The sequence below is a fragment of the Maniola jurtina genome, chromosome 5, assembly GCF_905333055.1.
Source record: "Maniola jurtina chromosome 5, ilManJurt1.1, whole genome shotgun sequence".
Classification (NCBI taxonomy): Eukaryota; Metazoa; Arthropoda; class Insecta; order Lepidoptera; family Nymphalidae; genus Maniola; species Maniola jurtina.
In genome coordinates this window covers 7,367,074-7,384,033 of record NC_060033.1, presented here as the reverse complement: position 1 = coordinate 7,384,033, position 16,960 = coordinate 7,367,074, and the positions used below count along the sequence as shown (strand labels likewise).

The 16,960-nt window shown below is 35.7% G+C and overlaps 2 protein-coding genes across 3 annotated transcripts in view; one reads left to right on the top strand and one right to left on the bottom strand.

The window, feature by feature from the left end:
* The window catches only part of LOC123865044 (nose resistant to fluoxetine protein 6-like), a 41,752-nt gene that overhangs the window by 13,235 nt on the left and 11,557 nt on the right, over nt 1–16,960 (bottom strand). The window lies entirely within an intron of this gene.
* On the top strand, nt 916–15,193 carry LOC123865046 (serine protease gd-like). 2 transcript variants are annotated; one of them, XM_045905870.1, is made up of 6 exons: nt 916–1,462; nt 9,466–9,613; nt 11,190–11,299; nt 13,221–13,364; nt 14,276–14,390; nt 15,005–15,193. In XM_045905870.1, exons 1-6 carry the CDS (start codon nt 953–955, stop codon nt 15,181–15,183), a joined length of 1,206 nt encoding a protein of 401 aa, XP_045761826.1. In that variant the 5' UTR covers nt 916–952; the 3' UTR covers nt 15,184–15,193. The 2 variants fall into 2 exon arrangements, with proteins under 2 accessions (XP_045761826.1, XP_045761825.1); XM_045905869.1 differs by lacking the exon at nt 916–1,462 and adding an exon at nt 2,130–3,261.

Here is a 16,960-nt window from a genome sequence, read left to right as displayed (position 1 = left end):
TTCCGCCGTGACATGGAAAACAGAAGCGAAAATTTTGTTCTAAAACGTCCAGTTATTGTTAGGTTAGGTTGGATATTTTGAATTTGAGCCCATTTTCTTTTCTTTCCCACTCGATTTCAATGAAGAGATGGCACAATACATATGAAATAGCGAAACTGCTACATGTTTCGCTTAGCGAAACTCATTCACGCAGAAAAGCCGTGGAATACTTTCATAGATTAGTCGAATCCGTGCGTTAGAAGTTTAGAAATTAAAACATGCAGTTTCGTTGCAGTTTCGCAATTATTATTCAGATTAAATATAGATCATGTCGGAATTTAACTAATATTTGCTAGCTTTAGGAGGTTCAGCTGTTATGATTTGCGGCGCTGAAAGCGGTAGATTTTGAATTGGTTTATACGCCTTTTGTAAATTTATTACTATAGTTTCAAAGATTGCTTTCAATTTACAAAAGGCGTATAAACCAATACGTAGGTATACAAGCAATTGCAGCGCCGTGTATTGCTGGAGCGAGTCAAATCCAAGCTTTTTTGTCATTTACATAATCTTCGATTGTATAATAATTAATAGGCTTTTTCTAATTTAAATAGATTTTTTGAAAGATTTTTTTCCGTCTGTTGGGCGCAAGCTATCCCGTGCTTTTTATCAAAATTGGTTAAACGGATGGCATATGCAGCAGTGAATACCCAGATAGTTACAATTTTGTATATTTCATAAATATTAGTGTGGAAGTATAAATTAGGCTGGATTTAATGTTTAATCCGCTTTGATTTACTATCAATGATCTACTGCATGCCCTTCTAAGCAAGCATCTGTTATAGTCTATTGTTTCCACTTCACATCACCATATTTGAAAACTCATAAAACTTTATAGTGACACAATAAGATTTGTTTGATAGTATTGATTCAGATATTGAAATAGCAACAAGGATACCTAGTGTTTTAGTGAAAAATGAAGTTAAACTTGCCATTTATTAAAATGATTATAAAAATTTTAATTCTACTAATTTTAATTGTGATGCTTAGCATAATATCCGCATTTTTATACAGTGCGAAATATTGGCCCGACGTGCATAGCTACATGAATGCAAATATTACTATTAAGAGAATACCAAAGATATCAGAAATAGAAAATATGACAATAGTCGAAGAGGTTACCGAGACGTATAGAACAACGTCTCTGTATGAAAATATAGAAACCACTACAATTGCAGATTTTGAAACTGATTATTTTGATCTAGATGATGTTCATAGAAAGAAACGAAATGTAAAAATAGAGATGCCCAAAGATTACAGCGAAGTACCAAAATCAGATGTTTTAGTTGATTATTTTTTTGATGTAGGCTATTCGACGACGGGAACAATAGAAGATTTAGTGAATGAAGACAAATTGACCACTAGAGATATGATAGATGTTGAAATTATTCCAGGAATGTCTAATACTCCTAAATATTTGAAAAATGTAAGTAATATAATATAATATAATTAATGTAAGTAATATAATGTAATATAATTTTCCCAATATTTGATTTTCATTGTTCAACTGGTTTCTAGAACAAAGTTTCCCAGCTAACTAAATTCTACATAGGTACCTAGTACCTACCTATATGTTAAAAATAATTTTACATGGTGAGATTCTCCTGGCCAACTATTCTTAATAGAATTCATCAAACCAACAGGCCTAAATTTCTGTTAGGAAATTGTGAATAAATTGGAAGCAATTTGCAATGCAAATAAGAGTAGATTTGATATAGTGTTGTATCTGTTTGCTATAACTTTGAGCTTTTAATATATTCTACTGACCCTTATAATATTATAATCTACAAAACCGAATGTTACAGCAATAGCTATGTTTTGAATTTCAAGTATTACAGTATCGCAAAACAAGTAAGTACCTAGTCCAACTATGAAGTTGCAACATGGCGATTTGCACAGGTCAAAGGCTAAGGATTAAATACACAAACCCAGTATTACCTATATTTTTGTACAATATGCAGTCATACCCATCGTGTTTGGATTTGACTACATTACCTACTTGTTTCGCGCGGCTATACCTACTTACATAATTATGCATAAAAATTACAAAATCTTCATTCACTTCAATAAATAGTTTAACATTAAAACTATCAGTTAGGTACAATAATAATTGTAAAGTCGGTGAATCTGTTTATTAGTAGAGGAGTCTGTCTATCAAATGGTCTATCAACTGTAATATTAGTGACCCGAGAGCTTACACCACAAATTGCCTATTATCTGCTCATTGTCCAAAGTAATCCATCAAAGTCAATTTTGCCACGAACTTCTCAAGGTAAAGTTGTTGTGTAACATCAAAATAATTTGCAAACGAATTTGAAACTTATGGCGCTGAAGTAGGAACATAAAGTAAAGTAAGGCAAATTTACAAAGCAAAAAAGCTGTGAAGAAGCCTGCACTTGTTTATTACCATGCACAAAGTGCTCACGTTTTTATGTGTAAAATAATTTTTTTTTCATAAAAATGAGGTTCGCAAAGTTACAATTAATTTTTATAGTAATAGTAGTAGTGAGTAACGTGAAAAGTGAATGTAATACGTATTTAAAATGCCTTGGCTCATTTTTCGACAGCTTTTTTGGAAATTACAAGAATTATAAAACTGATATTAAAGTTGGTAATATAACGGTCCCAGGTTTTGATACTGTGAATATTGACAGTGAAAATATAACTAATATTTTGTCACGTGTATCGGATTATATCCGAGAAGAATTGGATGGTAATGTAAATTTTGGACCACAATTGAATATTTTTCAAAATATTGGTAATAGAACTGCAATTTATGTTAAGTCTATAACAATAAATAATAATTTTGGAGATCATGATCATAACAAATCTTCAAAATATATAGCTCCTAAGAAATCAATTGATTCATTTGTCAAATATGCAAACTCGAGCAATAGTTTAAACGACATTGAATCAGTGCCGATCAAAAGCACTTCGGCACCTAAAGACATATTCATGCATAAAAATATAGAAAAGAATGAAATAATAGATGACGATGACCCTCTTGGATTGTATTATGATATGGATGAAGATGATAATGGCACCGATTATCTTAAAATTGATTACTTAGAAATGTATAAAGATACCACAAACGAATATACTGATGCCAAACCAACAGAATCAACCATTTATATTAATAAGGTTAATGATAATGACAAAGAAATCAAGAGTATGCAACCAAATGCAATTATGTTTGAGAATATTATAAACAATGGCAGTATTTCCGTAAGTAAATTGTTCTTTGTTTAAGTAATACTTAATTAAGTAAGGACCTCAGATTTTTTTTTTGATAGACATCAGTCACGCGCTTAATTATTTTAACGAACCTAATATGCATGTAATGCAATTAAATAACAGTCAGACGGAACAATGGAATTTGTTATGTGTAGAATGCAGCTATGTAAGTAATAAAGATAAATAATATATAGAAAAAGGAGCTTTAAAAATCAGAGATGTAAAATGTTGCGTACCTTAAGCTTAATCATAAAATAAATAACTTGTATGATTTGTTATTGCTAGATTATATTTTGTCATAGTACGTTATGAAATTAGATTAAAAGCTAACAAGCTTTTCACATGAAAGCTGCCTTCGTTTGTTTGGTCATAAAAGATTTCATAATTATTCATAACAATATTATTTTGATAGATCATTTCATCCAATTTATGGAAGAAAAAGCAGATGGGTATTTTACTTTCTTGATGCAGTACGAGTAAGTTGTGAGCAATGCGTATGCAAAGCAACATTTGGCAATCTAATAAAATAGAATAAAGTTCTTAGATGGAGTAATATTTTATTTTTAACCCCCGACCCAAAAAGAGGGGTGTTATAAGTTTGACGTGTGTATCTGTCTGTCTGTGGCATCGTAGCTCCTAAAGTAATGAACCGATTTTAATTTAGTTTTTTTTTGTTAGAAAGATGGCTTGATCGAGAGTGTTCTTAGCTATAATCCAAGAAAATAGGTTCAGCCGTTTGAAAGTTATCAGCTCTTTTCTAATTACTGTAACCTTCACTTGTCGGGGGTGTTATAAATTTTTAATTTACGCTTGTTCTAAGAGTTTTTGAGTGCGAAATAAGGGGTTGATAGGTATAGTCTGGCCTTCGTGTCTGGCATTTTCGGGATCAATGGGGCAGAAACTGACAGTGAATAATGTAAAATGTTAGAAAGAAATATATGCACTTATAACCCGTTTTTGGGTATAGACATAGCTGTTCTCGCATAACAAATTAACGTTCGTTACAAACATTTTTCATTGAAAAAAAAATCCCCGCCTATATTTTTTTGAAAATGCTCGTCGCGTACAAATACTGGTTTGATAAATCCTGTAATTTGTCAAGTCAGAATGTTGTTTGACTTCACACATGATAGAAAGCGTGAAAAAGATAGGAATTTTTGTTTTTTAGTGCGTACATTTTTTTCTACCCATTGTTTGTCAGGGCTGCAGGAATAAATACCATGACCTGAGAACCCACGGGAAGTTTTGAAGAGGCGTTTAGTATAAGGCGATAGTTGAGTTGGTGAAGACGATTAATCTGTTTAATTTTATTTCAGCAAACCAGAACTACCAGCTGGTTTTAGGGAACCACAATATTAAGATTTTATCCAGCAACCTTTACAAAGTTTTCTATGCATTAAGTTTTGTAAAGTGAATTTTTAGGTAGTAGTATTAGGTATTTCATAATTAAAGTATAGGTAGACATAATTATCATTATTGAATTTTCATAAGTATTCAAAAATTCTTAGTGCCTCGGAGAGTCTCTACGAATCGTAAAATCGTTGAACCTACGCCTGATCTCTCTACCGCGGTCGTATTGGATTGCCATCCCATTGGACTTTGAGAGTGAGGGAATAGAGAATACACAGGTGTAACGAAAGTTTAAACATATTTGTGCACTAAAATATCTTCTATGTAATTGGGTAATGTCCGTTGAGATTGGCTGCCATGGCCGAAATTCGGTCAGAAGAATATTAGGCATACATTCGATTATTGTAGCCATTTATCAGAAGTCTTTTGTTTTGTCGGATTTGTAAGGATAGGGTAAAAGTTGAAAGAAGTGAACGGAAAGCAAAATATCCGTATTTCTCGTGAACGCTTTGTGTTATTTGGCTGATAGTCAACAACACGCGAAATAGTACATCAATCACGCACCCCACACGCCAATGTGCAAAACTGGGATGTATAAAATTGATAGACGGCGGCATTTTATTTATTATCTGACTACTGAAGCAGAAAGGGTTATGAGTTTAACAGTTTAAGTTTGTATGTTTGTCTTTTTTTTTGATAGCTTTATATAAACTAGTGGTTAAAAATTACGGGTGTCCGTTATGACGCCGACAAACAAATGGCAAAAATTATTGTTTTCGTACTACTTAGTAGCTGTGATCCAATAATAAGAATGAACCCAACGGATGGATCAAAAATATTAGTAGTAGCTGAAAACAAGTCTTAACAGTGAAAATATTTAATACAGTACCTACAGAGGTTTTTGCAGAAACAGATAGCGGATTGAGTTTGCTTTGTTCTATTTACCAAGGTATTTTTTCAGCTCCAAACCTCTATTTTATCTCAATGCTTATTTTTATCTATGAATAATTTTATCTATGTATGAGAATATCTTTCATAGCAATAATTATTATTGTTGATGTCATTTCCATTTTTGGGCTAGGTATTATAATAAAATCATAAGTTTTTAAATTCAAGTAATAATGCATATTTTGTTTTCTAATAAGAAAACAGACAGGCAGAGTTTTCATTGAAGTATAGACGTAATATTATGATAATGACGGAATTAAAATGTGAGCTTTTAGAAACTTTGAATCATACCGGATCAATCGGACTTTTAGCACCTACATCCATGACCCCTAATGGTTTGCTCACGAATTTTCAAGGTTACTGGGTAATTAAGAGAAAAACTTTTGCTTCATGCTTATCCTCGCGTAAGTGACAAGCTATTTATTCATGGAATATTCCGTTTAGGGTCCAAAGATCTATTTTATTTAAGACTAGCTGATGCCCGCAGCTTCGCCCGCGTGGATTGGTCAGATCCCCTGCAGCATCAGGATTGAAGAGTTGGAATCCAAATTTTTTATGAAACAATGTCGTAAAATTCCTCTATCGATTAAAAAAGAAATGAGGCAAATCGGTTCAGAAATCTCGGAGATTTCAATGTACATAGGTAGAAAAACACAACTCCCTTTTTGAAAGTCGGTTAAAAAAGTAGCCTATGTTACACCCTGGTCAATTTTCTACTTGTATGTGAAAATCCCGTTAAAATCGGTTCAGCCGTTCCGAAGATTAGCCTTTTCAAACAGACAGACAGACAGACAGACAGACAGACAGACAGACAGACAGACAGACAGACAGACAGACAGACAGACAGACAGACAGACAGACAAAAATTTTAAAAACGTGTGATTCAGTTATGGTATCGTTAATCAAATAACCATATGACCTTAATATGTGGTAGTTATTTCGAAATTACAGACAGACACTCCAATTTTATTTATTAGTATAGATAGAACCCCTGGAAAAATATTGTTAACTACCAGAGGATGCCCGCGACTTCGTCCGCGTGGATTCAGCTTTTTAAAGATCCCCTGTTTGATTTTCCGGGATAAAATGCCTATGTCAATTACAGGGACGCAAGCTACCTCGGTACCGAATTTCATACATATCGGTTAAACGGATGGGGTTTTAGGAATCCCGTGGGAACTCTTTGATTTTCCGGGGCAAAAAGTAGCATATGTCCGTCCCCGCGTTATAAGCTAACCTTGTACCTTTCGTCAGAATCGGTTAAACTGTTGGGCCGTGAAAAGGTAGCAGACAGACAGACAGACACACTTTCGCATTTATAATATTAATAATATAGTATGGATGAGATAAAAACTCTTGAAATATTTTCCTTAGTTTGCTCAAATGATAAACGAATCGCAGTTTCTCGAATAAACGCGTAAGCAACGCGATTTTAACGCAACCCGTGCTTTAGACCTTCTGGGGTTAGGTGTTTTATTCGTAGATATTTTCAATGTCAGTTAACGGTAACAAGGTTGTATATATAGGCCACATAAGTATATAGCGCTTACGTATTTCATCTACTTGTAAACCTTCTAAGCAAGCTGAGGAGAACTAAAATTATAGAAAATCATTAGGTAGGAATTCTTTTTGTTTATAGAGAATTTTAATTTAATAATATTGTGTATATCCTATTTATTAGGCACCTAACAGCACCACACTTACTGATTAGAAATTAATAATAACGTAGGCAGAAACATACAGATTGAGATTTTGTAAAAATGTCCTTGTGGAATTCTAGCTGTAGTATATGTTACCAGGATGAAAAGAAGCCTAGATAGGATTATTTAAAAGAAAGTTTGGGAATGAATTGCGTTAATAGCTTTGATAGTTCTAATAATATAATTATTGATGATAATAAAAAGAATACCAGGCTAAGTTTGTTGAGGGCTTCTTCTCAGACCAGGGCGCGATTAGAACCCTACGAGGGTTCTAATCGCGCCCTTTAGTTTTAAGCTTACGTAATTAATTATCACCATTACATTATTATAAATCTTACAAATTCCATAGTTATTGACAGTCAAAAAAATGTTCGATGGTACCCAATTTGAATAGTGCGCACATTTTGAGACCTCACTTGCCATTTAAGGTCTATTGGTCAACTATCATATCAAAAATACGGATCACCTTTAAATAATTAAGAATTAAAATCGTACTTTTGATATAACAGTTGAGACAGAGCTAAAATATGGCGATTGAGGTCTCAAATGTATGGATATTAAATAGTTTGAGTTTAAAGGTGATTTCAAACTACGGAAATTTAATATAATATATATAAATATCGCTCACCCTACTTTGAAATGTCACTGTTCACACTTAGATGTAATATTTCAAAGTAGGGTGAGCGATATTTATATATTATATTAAATTTCCATAGTTTGAAGGCAACTTGAAAATTGCATACTATATTTGTGCTATGTGCCGGCCAGTACGTAATTTGAACCGGGTGGCGTATTAAAATTAAAGATTCAAATGTACTGACCGACGCGTCATTTTGGATCGCCGCCATTTCGGATTGCTGTTTATGGCGGTAAATATTGCGTGCGGGTATTTAATACCAATGGCCGCAGTAAAATACAGACGCCGAAATTTAAACTTTGCAGTGTAATAATTCCGTGTAAAATACTGTTTTATTTTACGCGTTTTTGTTATTGATATTACTTTAATGTGTTTAACTATAAAGCGCTATCCACATAATATACCTATTTGGGTCAGGCCTGAGCTCCGGGCTGACAGGACCCAGTGCCTCGTCAAAGACGTGCCATCGGTTACCCGTGTTCACGCTTATTAGGAAAATCGGAATACTTAGTGTAATCCGACCTTTAGAGTGGACATATTCTAGAATTCAGAATCAAGAATTTGTTCTGTCATACAAGTTCTATTAATCTTTCTCTATTTATCCATACTAACACAATAAATGCAAATGTGAAAGTATCTGTCTGTCTGTCTGACAGCTTTTCACGACCCACACGTTTATCCAAAGATAAAATCGCAAGGCATAGCATTGCCAGATTTGGCTAATGAGATTATTAGGAGCCGTCTTATTATAATGATGATGCTTGCTAAGAGTATGTATTTATAGGTCTATGGCTCGCGAAGTAATCTGTGACCATTTTAAATATCACGGAAGTACGTAAGAATCCTTTGATTTTTCGGAATCAAAAGTAGCCTATATTTATCTCTGGGATGTAAACTATCTCTGTATCAAATTTCGTCAAAATCGGTTGAACCGATAGGTCTATCAATAAATTCCCTGGGTACTATACCTACCTATTTGATTTCGCGGGATAAAATATAGCATATGTCCGTCTGCAACCCGTCCGGGTTGCAATTTCTGTACTTTTCATCAAAATCGGTTAAACGGAAAATTCATAACATGCATGCTGTCTACATTAGTTTACTTTACTATGGTTCATTAAACATATTGTTATCACAAGTGCATCTGCACACCGCATAGAGCATCTGTTATAATATTTAACTGTTTAAGATACTGACATAACATTAAACTTGTTTATTTTAACATGGACGCTGTGTTCTAGAATGTTTATTTGGACTAAATTATAGAAGTTCTAGGAAGGTACGAGTTATTTTTCTCCTTGGGAACATCTTCACTCTGGATGTTCTTTCTATAATACTAATACCACTTAGATAATAGGTATACATAGACATTGGCCTACCTATATGTCCTAACTCTTGAGCAACTGGATGGTAGCTTGAGCAACTGCTCGGTCGCTTAAGTAACATTTTAATCAATAGGCTGTGTTTTATGTGTATTTTATATGACTGTAAAGAGTGCCGTTTGCACCGAGCCTTAAAATAAGACGCATATTAAACATTTCTTAAATCTTATACTTTCAGGTAGCTGATAAATGCAGCAACAGCACAAAAAACGTCACAGAAGCAATATTCCCGTGGATTGCTGCCTTATTCATCAAGAACGATACCAGCGACCAGTTCGACTATTACTGTGACGGGGCCTTGTTGTCAGAAAGTATTGTTATCACTGGTAGGTGGATTACTCTCTTTGGTTTCTACTTCCAACCTTTGAACCTTGGAGGCGTGCAAGACTAAGTATTTAGCCCGGACGATGGTGCTACGGGTTTTTAATATCTCTGAACAAAACTTCAATGACAGGTTTAATCATCAGAATATGATATCAAGATGAGTGTGAGAACGTCAAAACAGTGCTCGTGAAAATATCAACTCAAGCACAATTGCGCGTACCTACCTATATTTGTTATTTAGGCGATTTATATTTGGTATTTAAATATGGTAAGTAATTTGTAAAATGCAATGTTTAAGCATTAGGTACAGGTACGTAATAGTTTTATAGTTTTTGCTGCAAATAAAATAGTCTAAGCGACACATACGTCTAATTAAGATTTTGTAAGTTACGTTCCCTTTTTACAAAGGTGGCATAATTTAAACTTGTTACTAAGAGCAGTTTGTGTACAACCGAATAAGCACTGTTGAGAACTTTGCACACGTTACAGATTTTGCCATCTAGGCAATAGACACAGAATATTACGGCTGGTAAAAGTTACTTAGTTGATGCAATGGTTTGGTAACAGTTTGTCACAGAATGAGCCACACATCTACCTACATTATAAAAACGTGACGCAAGGAAAAAGACTGATCTCATTTCTTATCTGGATTGCAGACAATTTTTCGCGTCACAGCATCTTTTTCGAGGCTTAAATTATAACCCCATTATCATAATCACCCGATTTTGGTACAAAATATTTTCATTTCAATGCCACGCGCTCATTTTTCATTTCCGTGCTATAAAACATATTATATTGTGGAAATTGCGTGAAGACAGGGTTTTTAATCGAATTTAACAGCGTTTCATGGGATTAGGATATTTTCCTTTATGTAAGAATTAGAAAGTACTTAATATTTTTGAAAGGCGATAGGTAAACCATTTGAGTAGTTTCAGGTTTAGAGATGAGGCTGCTCAAGTCTCTTCTCTACTAAACGTTTGGATGTTCTTTGCGTGCAAAGAACAAGGCGTACCTATTTAATTAAAAAAAACACGACTGCCCTGCCAAAACGAACCAAAAAGTAAAATTATTCACATTTGAAAATGGCTCCATCAAGGCTCCATACATCCGTCATATTGAATTTATTTGAAAAAAAATCGTCGGGATGATGTAAAAATTCTAACAATAAGTATCCCATACAAATCAGACATTTGGAAGTTATGGTGGAATAAAGAAACTCACAAACATGAAACCTGAAAACATTATGCTCCTATTTTTGGGCAGTCGTGTAAGAACTATAAGAACTGATAAAATAATATGACTCGAAGAAACTCGAGTTCTTCAAGGCGCGTCGCGCCATTAGCTTAGGCACCCCAGCTGAGCTATAACGGGTTGAAGTATCTCGATTGTATATTATGAAGCATAAGAATAGTATTAAATTTTTCATACCTGACTTCACAGCTCTGAACAAAGAGTAGAAAACTTTCACACGAAGTTCGAGAGTCCAGACTTCAACTCTAACCTATGTAGGTATTTGCATATTCAGGAGTTAAAATAATGTTATTCTTTTGAAGTTATCAATATTAATTTTTGTTCCAGCTGCCCGTTGCATGGAGTACTACGGGAAGAAAGTGGATGCCAACAACTTGTTGGTTTTATTGGGAAAAAGTTCTCTTCAATCAATGAGTGGAACGGAGAGAGCGGTTAAGGTAATTCGATTACTTCGTTCCCTGACTAAGACTTTCCACACTACCATTCCACACTATTATCTAACAAAGCAGTTATATACCAATGAGGCGTCAATAATGGTGGCACAGGAAGACGTTCAGACTAGTTTTTAACCCCCGATCCAAAAAGAGGGGTGTTATAAGTTTGACGTGTGTATCTGTGTATCTATCTGTGGCATCGTAGCTCCTACACGAATGAACCGATTTTAATTTAGTTTTTTTTTGTTTGAAAGGTGGCTTGATCGAGAGTATTCTTAGCTATAATAATCGAAGAAAATCGGTTCAGCCATTTGAAAATTATCACCTCTTTTCTAGTTTTCATATAGAGGTTTTTGTGTCGGGGGTTTTTTAAATTTTGAGTTATTAATTACTAAAAATATTGTCACACTTAAAAATGGTTTAAAAGTATGTTTTGAGTTTTAAGAGCCTTAGTACCTACTAGTAGGTAAGTACAAGCGTAGGGCGCAGTTGGGCGCCTTCCGGCACGATGGACTGCCTGGCGAGAACTTGCTGGATGAGGAAGGCTTAAGAGTGGTGGTAGTGGTGCTCACTAGGGAAAGTTCTAGTTCATTATATGTCTAGTTTCACTATTTTCATTGCTGGATAATCTTCAAGGATACCTATTAGGATCATTTAACTTTTTTAATGGCGCTTCAATCTTCATTATACCTACATCAGTTTTCATAATTTCTCTTAGGTATATATTTTTAAAAAGACGCCATCCTACAAATTGGATTAAAACCTTTAATAAAAAGTAGATACTACTTGAAAGAGTTGCTACAATCGACGAGTGGGCCAGTGAAGGCGGCGAAGGTAATTTTATTACTTGCCATTGAAAAAAGAAATGAAACAATTGCGAACGAGTTGGACTTTTTATCGAGGTGCAGAAGGAAATCCGATGAATAAAGGTCTAAACACACACAATGTGTGACGGAAACGTGTCCAACGCTGTTTCTAAGGCTTCACATCAAACGGAGAGTCAGTCGCCGATTGTTAGCAGACTCATCACTCACTGTGAGCCTCAGTGTAAACGTGAAGTCAGACTGCATTTTTCATTCACACCTTGCTGACAATACGCTTAGCTACGTGACCGATCTGTATCCACAATGCGTAGCTCAGTGTAATCATCGCCTAGAGTCAGCGGCTACGCATAGCGTAATGGCGTATTGTTGATTTGGTATGAACTAAAAGTTGAATATGAATGAACAAGAACTGCATAAAGTTCGCTCACAGTCAGCGGCTGGTAATAATATGTTTGCTGTGAATATATTTGAAGTGTTCTGTCCTCCAATATTGTGAACAGCTACGTTATGTTGCGTGTCCTTGTTACTGTATAAGATACTAGCTTATGCCTGCAACTTGGACCAAGGGAATTTAAGGTTTTAAAAATCGCATGGGAACTCTTTGATTTTCCGGAATGAAAAGTAGCCTAGGTTTTTAACTTAATACATGTGAAAAATCTCGACGATCCATAGCTCCATTGCGGCGTGATTGAAAAAGAAACCAAGAAACGCACATTTACATTTATAGTATGAATAGTGCTGTTATGATCCATCTACCAAAAGTGAGTCTTCTGCCGCACCGTGGCTGCACCAACAAATCATACAAACGCACCCACGCGTTCAGTCAGTGTGACGTCTTGCCATGCAGTTGCCATCATGCGTCGCTGTCGTCACGCTTTTTGTGTGCCGATGCCTTTAAATCGCAGGTTTCATTCAACGATAAAGACAAATGAATTCGAGTTTCTCAATGATGCTTTGTACTTACATTAATATAAAATCATAAAAAATCATACAATAATGAAAATAAAAAAATAGTACCTATTGGATTATTATATTAAGGAAAGCAGAGTTACCAGATGGCATTTTCGTAAATTAAAATGGAACAATATTATATTTTCCAGGTCAAATCCATAATAATACACGAGAACTTCACAAAGGAAGCTACATCAGAAAATGATATTGCAATCCTCCTAATGGAGGGAGTCCCGTTAAACGAACACATACAAACCGCTTGCCTTGCGGGCGAGAAGGGGTTGGAAGCTGTAGTAAGTTCAACTTAAGATATTGCTTTACATTTTTGAGATAAAAGTATTAGGTACAGATTTATTAAAATTTTCTCCGAACGAAGTTCAGAGATACGAATTGATCTCTAAACTTCTCGTGATACATAATATAAGTAGTTAAAGCTAGGTAATTCAATTAAATATTTATGTTTTCTATTAAATTCACCCTGTGTGCGCTTGTGGTGTAACTGATTATGTCGGACTCCTACCGACTAAAAACCTTAGGAAGTTCCTTCCCACCGCTGACGACGGAGCATAAGGGACCGACAACGCCTCGTTATTCCGCCAGCGGATGTCCGCCGCAGCACACCCACCACTAGAACACTACGAGCCCCCAAACACCGTTAGAAGCATGATGGAACCACAACATGCCAACTAACCCGAGGACAACACTGTGAACGACGGACCGGCCCGCGTCCATCATCCACAGGTCCTCCCGAGGGCTAGGGTTAGTGGGACGCCATTGATTGGATGGGTGATGAAACACTCATTACCATCTACCTAACACAGCCATGGGGCTACGCAACATGGGTGCATCTAGTGCGCCCTCTGCTCGAAACACTCGGAGGGACGCATGGACAACACTCCCTCCCTAGTTCCTACGAGGTCTATTAGCCATAGCTAACAATATCTCACGAACAGAAATTGTAAACCATGTTACCCGGCCCAGCTGCTGCTGTTACTCGCAACACACGGGGAGGTTACCTGGCTGATACCCCTATCCTACCCTAACCCTAACTCTAATAATATTAGATATCTACTACGTGATCATTAAACGACTTAATTCTCCACTTTTAGCTTAACTCGGAGGATGACTGAGGACCATAAATAGTCTACGAGGTTCCTCCAATCATCCGTTTAATCTCACCCTTAAAAGTTTCATTTTGTTTCAGACAACCGGTTGGGCGATTTCAGGTGAACTAACAATAATCCCCTTTGACGCCGACCAGAGTCCAAATTGCAGGGTTTCAATGGAAAATAAAAAAATTTGCGCTGCGTATGGAAACGGTCAGTGGAACTAGTTTTAGTTAGGTACAACCTACTAGTATAGTTAAAATTTCTGACCACCTCGTTGATGTAGTGTAACGGTCGGCAACATATTAGCAGGCAAGGGCCACAATCCAGTGGCAAAACTACGTAAAAACACAAATATTAATTTTTACATTTTATACATTACTATCTACTACAATTAAAATATAAAAAACTGTAAAAATTTAAGAAACTGTAAGAACTGTGCCAATGTTTGTTGAGCAATTGCAAGCGTAGCCATGTGTCAAAATTAAGTGGCAGTTGCCATTTAACAAGATTTTTAAGTCCATGCTTAGACTGAAGATCAAATTTTCATTTGTAGCGGTATTACGTTCTTAATTATCAATATCCCATGAAAATGGGTTTAGAAACTAATCACTGGTTGCACAATAAGTAATCTGTTTGAAATAACAGGTCTCAGCCATTCTGTTGCGGCTCCGGATCTTGATTCTGTCTCTTTATGACACGGAGTCAATGTATCAACGCACGTCGCTTCCCACATTAGGGTCTAGGGCTCGCCCCGTTCTCAAGGACCAGTAAAAAGCTCACAAGTTAGGTGTGTAATATAATATAGGTACATGTTTCGTTTTCAGACGTCACCGTATGCCCAAGCTACGGGGGTGTATATGCAGTGAAACAAAGAAACGGCTGGTATCTCCAAGGAATTCGAAGCGGAGATCCGAGCGACCGTGGCCTGTGCTTCGACAGAAGTGTTTATTTCACCGATCTTAGTTACTATATTGACTGGATAGATGATAATATTTCAAATTAAATTTTTTTCGTTAAAATAAAGCATTTTTTTCCTTATCTAACAAATGTAAATTAAAAATTTATAACACCCCCGACCAAGTGAAGGTTACAGTAACTAGAAAAGAGCTGATGACTTTCAAACGGCTGAATCGATTTTCTTGGATTATAGCTAAGCTTGGATTATCGATCAAGCCACCTTTAAACAAGAAAATCTAAATAAGAATCGGTTCATTAGTTTAGGAGCTACGATGCCACAGACAGATACACAGATATACAGATACACATACACACGTCAAACTTATGACACCCCTCTTTTTGGGTCGGGGGTTAAAAAGTAGATATACAATTATATGACACGGAATAAAGTTCCTGCGTAGATGCCCGTAGAAACTATTCACAACTATGAGAATACAAAAAAGGTACATAATTATAGTGAAGGTTTAGGAAACCTAAATTACGCGACAGGTTGAAATGGCAATCGGAGAGGGAACACCCCGCACACCCGCACAGCTCCTGCGCTAACCCGCTGCGGGTGAGTGCGGGTTAGCGCTATTACCCGATTGCGTACTCCACCTGTCGTGTACCATAAATCTACGTGGATGAAGTTGTAGGCATTATTTATTTGGTACAGAGAAATTGCGTATTTTGCATCCTAAACATAAACATAGGCTACTCTTTATCCTGAAAAATCAAGAGTTCACACGGAATGTAGAAAAACTTCAATACACGCGTCTACGTGGCACGAGGACATCATCTAAACGTAATTATAAGGACTACTAAACTATATAGGCAATTTTTATAATCTTAATATTGGATTGTTAATCGTGAAAGACCTTTGTGAAGGAGAAAGCTATATTAAGTACTTGTTACAAAGAAGTAGGTTACACAAAAACAACGCAAAAAATTAAGGAAATCCAATGTCTAACTTTGCATTGAACCGATTATTTATTGTTCCTTATTATGCACGTCGGACGTCCATACTAATTCGTTTATTATACATCGAAACAATAAACAAAGACTATCATGAACGGTTTTCACGTAATCAATTAACTCCGACATGCATGGAAGCATGATGCCATATTAGAACTTGACTCATATCGATCGACCTCTGATGCTATGAGTGTGCTATTTTTCATAGCTTAAGGGCCATCATCATTGACAAGCGTTATGTATGGCATATTATTATTGGAAAACTTTTCTAATAAATCGGCCTACAACGGATATCTAAGGGTCAGACCTGACTCTAACCTATTCAGATGACAATCTAAGTTCTTACATAAAGAGACCGGTAGATAAAAGGTATAAGATAACATTCTAATTTTTCAACTGCATACGGAAACGTAAATATGCTTATCGGAAACCCCTAAATCTTCTGAAATCAGTTTCATATAAATATTGTTATTGACTTTTATGGTATTCTTGCTGCTAGTAAAAAAGTGTCAACCAATCAGAGATGATTGGGATTGTCACGTATTAGCAGCAGCAGCCTACCAGGTAACATTCAAGTTGCAATCAAATATAGCGCTGCACTTAACAGCTAATTATGCTAATTTAGTATTCTAAGTTAATTTTCAAATTTTAGCCTCAGAAATTAGTTTGTTTTGCTTCGATGAAATCTAAATATTGTAGACTTAGTCTTAAATTTGATTAAAATCCGCTCCCGACGGCGTAGTCAGACACCCCGAAATCAGTAAACTTAATGAATTCATGGCTGAGATCGCCCGTAAATCATCTCCGAGCAACGCCGGGGAATTCATTTGTATGCTAATGTGAAGGTCGAATAACTGCGTAGATGCAAG

What these genes read in the sequence shown, in the direction of transcription:
- LOC123865046 (XM_045905869.1), top strand. Translation starts at nt 2,497, where the DNA reads ATGAGGTTCGCAAAGTTACAATTAATTTTTATAGTAATAGTAGTAGTG. An exon ending in TAAACAATGGCAGTATTTCC is followed by an intron (nt 3,262 to 9,465) that starts GTAAGTAAATTG and finishes TTATACTTTCAG; the next exon opens with GTAGCTGATAAATGCAGCAA. An exon ending in GAACGGAGAGAGCGGTTAAG is followed by an intron (nt 11,300 to 13,220) that starts GTAATTCGATTA and finishes TATATTTTCCAG; the next exon opens with GTCAAATCCATAATAATACA.